Source organism: Aegilops tauschii, chromosome 4, assembly GCF_002575655.3.
Source record: "Aegilops tauschii subsp. strangulata cultivar AL8/78 chromosome 4, Aet v6.0, whole genome shotgun sequence".
Classification (NCBI taxonomy): Eukaryota; Viridiplantae; Streptophyta; class Magnoliopsida; order Poales; family Poaceae; genus Aegilops; species Aegilops tauschii.
In genome coordinates this window covers 2,366,012-2,370,372 of record NC_053038.3, presented here as the reverse complement: position 1 = coordinate 2,370,372, position 4,361 = coordinate 2,366,012, and the positions used below count along the sequence as shown (strand labels likewise).

Sequence of the window (4,361 nt, the reverse complement as noted above, 5' to 3'; positions counted from 1 at the left end):
GGTACATATAGTAACAGAACTAAAAAGGTTACTATCAACATGCAGCGTCACCTGCTTTTCATTCTCAAACCTCAAGGTGGTAAAAAAAACATGGCCAATATAGAATCATTTGCATGCACTGCCCTGTGTAGCGTTTTCGTTTACTATAAGCATGCAACCTCCTCCACCCTTCATTCTCGTTTCGCACCCCAGTAAAAACTTGATAAATGAAGTAACCAAATTAAAAGATTGACCATCTGCATGACGTGATGGGGTTAATTAGAGAAAGGCGTAACTAAGCAGGCAACCAGGTGCGTTCGGTGGGTCTAAGCGTAGGATAAACTACAATGCGCTCTGGCTCACTTTAGCAACCCTAGTTGTATGACACTACACATATGTTAGTACCCACTATAAAGGTGGTAAGATAGCCTGGTGACATATGCATGTTACTAGTCTAAGTTATTCTTCATTGTTAGCAGTCTTACTTAAACAATCCAATTTTTCACATTAATAATTTACAATACACACTCATCCTTTGCATATTTATTTTGACAACATAATGTATCTCATATGTCATACCCATTTGTCTACACAATTTAGTTTTCTAAAGGGATCTCGCTGCAATGAGCGGGTATCCTTCTGGTTACTCTTAAAGTTAACTGAAAACGACCTATTCTTCGTGGCATGACCGAGTTATGGGCTTCGCCTTCCACTGCCCCTTGCCGGTCGACATACGACGCCACCGTGATCCCGTTTGTCCATGCCATCCCACGAAGAAATCACGGCGATGAGCCAGCCTGGGTGAAAGCTGAAATAACAGCCAAGTAGTTGTGGACATAACTCACAATGCATGGCTTATATGCTACAAAATGATGAAACCAAACGTTGGATAATCTACAGTTCCTTGCTGCCACTCGGCATGAAGCTCTGTAATAGCCGCGTCAGGTTTTCATGCGACGATCCTCCTTTCGCTACGGCTGCATGAGCTCTCTCCCCGTAATCCTTGCACTTTCTCCTCCTCTCCTCTGCCACCTCCCCATCGCCCATCAGCTCTGACACTGCTCGCGCAATGTGCCCCCGCATCACGGCCCTGTTGTTACCGGACGGCATCAAGGGCACGCCGACCCCAAGTACTTCCACGACCAGCCTCTCGTTGAGGAACTGGTCGCTGAAGTGAGGCCACGTCACGACAGGCACGCCGTGCGCGATGGACTCTAGCAGGGAGTTCCACCCACAGTGGGTCATGAAGCCACCTACGGCGTGGTGCGACATGACGGCGAGCTGTGGCGCCCAGCCACTGAGTATGAGCCCCTGCCCTGCCGTGCGTGCCTCTAGGGCTTGCAGCCACTCTTGCGCTTCTGGCAACGCCGTCTCGGACTCCTTCACCACCCAAAGGAACGGCTTCCCAGAGTCCTCGAGGCCGTGTCCGACCTCGTACAGCTGCTTGGGAGGCATCTGCACGAGGCTGCCAAAATTGACATAAATGACGGTGTCCTTGTCCATCTTGTCGAGCCAAGCGGTGACCGTGCTCTGGTGGATGGCGTCCTCATCCCGCCGGTTACCGAGGTAGAAGGGCCCGAGCGCCCACACCGGCTTGCCCAGTGCCGCCTCGTATGACGTGACGAACTGTTGCTCGAGGCCTAGGAAGGTGTTCATCACGGCGCCATCGGCTGAGCGCATGCCCTCCCGCGCCTCCTTGGTGAACTGCTCCCACTCAGGCGTGGTATAGAAGGAGGAGGACCATGTCTCCTTGGTCATCTCTACACGCACCGGCATGCCCGGCACGACATACGACGCGTTGTGGTCGTCCTTGCCATACGTTGCGACGTTCAGGTCGCAGAGCGAGTAGAAGACGGAAGGCACGTGGAAGAAGAGCCGCGGGACACCGACGCTCCTTGCGACGCCGGCTGTCCACGGGTTGCAGGCGTCCGAGATGATGCAGCTGGGGCGCTGCGGCAGCGCGCGCACGTAGGCCTCGAGCGGCCCGGCGAGCCTGTAGAGGTCCAGGAACAACCGGAGGAAGCTGTCGACGCTGGCGGTGCTGCCAGTGGGCAGTCCATCGTCGGCCGACGGGAACGGGAGCTCAACTATCTCCAGGGGCAGCATGGCGCGCCGCGCCCTGTCGGCCACTCCCCCGAGGCGCGCGGCGTTGACGGGCGTGGTGACGAGGCTCACTCTCGCACCGCGTCCCGCGAGGAGGCAGGCAAGGTCCGACATGGGGATGGTGTGGCCCTGCCCGATGAGCGGGACGAGAACAAAGTGCGGTGGAAGGATTATGGATGTCTCTATCGCCGTCGCCGTCGCGGGCGCCATTGTCGACGGTGCAAGAAAATAAGACTGCAGCTGAGATGTACGGCCGGTATAGAGCTGTATTTATATACAAAGCGCGCGTGTGCTGTATGTCAACAAGTCGAGCTGCAGCGAATGCCGTGTATATACTATATAAAGCGATCCACCGAGCTGATTCATGCTCTCCAACTCACAAATTTTCCGGCTACTTTATATATAAAGCAACCAGCCGATACAAACACACACACCACAACACACACACCTCCATGGCTAGATACAAGGATGCTGAAAACAGCAACACCACTGTAAAATACAGTAACATTTTCTCCTTTCAGGCGCTTGGTAGCTCTACGCTCGGTGAGTGGCAAGCCCAGTAAATTAATCACTCTGTTTCGTTCTTCGTCACGTCCAAACACCACCGGTTCGCTGATCACGAAGTCCTTTACCATTGTTTTAGTACCGCTGATCAAACACTCTGCAATACTTAGAGATGAAGAAAGGAGTTGACCTGCCCTGCTTTGGTCACGGTACTCCATCTTCTGTCGCAGTATTCATAAATGGTGTCGTTGAGCTGCAACTGTAGTGCGATCAGGTCTTCGGCAAGCATCATTGCAGTGGTGGTGGCTACCGTCCCGGTTTGTGTGGGCAACGAGAGGTGTTGAGACGGGCAGCTCGGACGTTCCCTCTCTCTCGGTGGGGCGGCGTCCTGATCCGGATTTGGGGATCTGACATTGTCGCACTACTTCTGGCGGCCTCGTGGTGGCATGGGTGAGTTGCCTAACAAAAGCTCCATGCCTTGGCGCCGACGGCGGCGACACCCGAGGGTGCCACGCTCTTCTTGAAGACGTCAGTGTGGTTCTTCTTTCCATGTCAGGGCTTCGGGTGAAGACTTATGTCCGGTGTGGACTCGACAGTGGCAACGCTCTGCACTGCTATCCCTGTTAGGGGCGTTGTCGAGGAGTTTAGGTGTGCTAGGTTGTAGCGTGAGGGTGTTTAGTTCTTCCGATACTTGTTGTTGGTAGCATAATCGCGTGTGTTCTGCATGTGCCGGATTTCTCCAGATCAGAGAGGGATATCTCACCATCATGTATTGTTCAGCCTATACTTCTTCGGTTGTTGCTTTATCTATAAAGCGGAGCGACAACCTGTTTTGAGAGGGATGTGAGCGGGGGCGGAGCAATCGGACCTGGGTATGGGAGGAGAGGTACAAACGGGGGAGAAGCAGACCTGCGTCGCCGCCGCCTTGGTAGATATGTCGCCCTGAGATCTCCTTTCATTTTTTCTTTCTTTTCCTGGGTGCTAGGGGTTGAAGGGGTAAGTTTTGCGGGAGATGGACAAGTAGGAGGAAAACGGAGTGGTATCCGTCCGAATGATGGGAACGAGCTTTGCGTTGGAGCGAAAGCGGCATGGAATTGGCCAGGTGTTTCCAATACGAATTCGGTATACAATCAAACATCCGTATTGAGATCAGATGATTACCAATTCAATTTCTTCGGCTTCAGTGAAGACATTTAAAAGCAACGTTATATGTATTGTAGCCCGTAGCAACGCACGTGCATTCTACTAGTACATATTATGCACGTGATGGTGGTGGTCAAATGTGTATCTCAAATGTGTCTTGCTGTCCTGGTTGACCCACAAATATTTTTGTGTTGGTCTAAGTTTGGTGTGGCATTGTTGTATAGCTTAGCATAGTCTGGTCTCCCTATATTTGTTTTTGTTTCCAAAGATTTGTAATATAACTGTTAACTGTACAGCTGTACTGTTTGAGATGTGTGAATATAAATATATATTTGAGTGATTATGCTTGTTGAAGAAATCTGAAATGTATTTTTTTAGGATGCTTAATATATTCTACTTAATTATCCAATTAAGGGTGGAATTACTATGACAAAAATACGGGCACCCGTATTTTTGTCATAGTAATTCCACCCGTATACAAAAATGGAGGGAGTACTTATGTATGCACTTCTCCCCATGCAAGCATTTAGCTTTCTTGTATTGTGAAATTAATCCCTGCCCCCCTTTTTGCAGAATGTTCAAAGTCAGCAGCCACATTCTATCGTGGAGCACCCACGCCGCATGAATCCATA

General features: G+C 51.1%; 1 protein-coding gene across 1 annotated transcript; it reads right to left on the bottom strand.

The window, feature by feature from the left end:
- Nucleotides 1-522: 522 nt before the first annotated feature.
- Nucleotides 523-2,347, bottom strand: LOC109761804 (UDP-glycosyltransferase 73C3-like). Its single transcript, XM_020320627.3, has one exon. It carries the CDS (start codon nucleotides 2,290-2,292, stop codon nucleotides 874-876), a length of 1,419 nt encoding a protein of 472 aa, XP_020176216.1. The 5' UTR covers nucleotides 2,293-2,347; the 3' UTR covers nucleotides 523-873.
- Nucleotides 2,348-4,361: the final 2,014 nt, after the last annotated feature.

Bases quoted from the DNA above. Each gene is read 5' to 3' on its own strand.
- LOC109761804 (XM_020320627.3), bottom strand. From the start codon at position 2,292: ATGGCGCCCGCGACGGCGACGGCGATAGAGACATCCATAATCCTTCCA.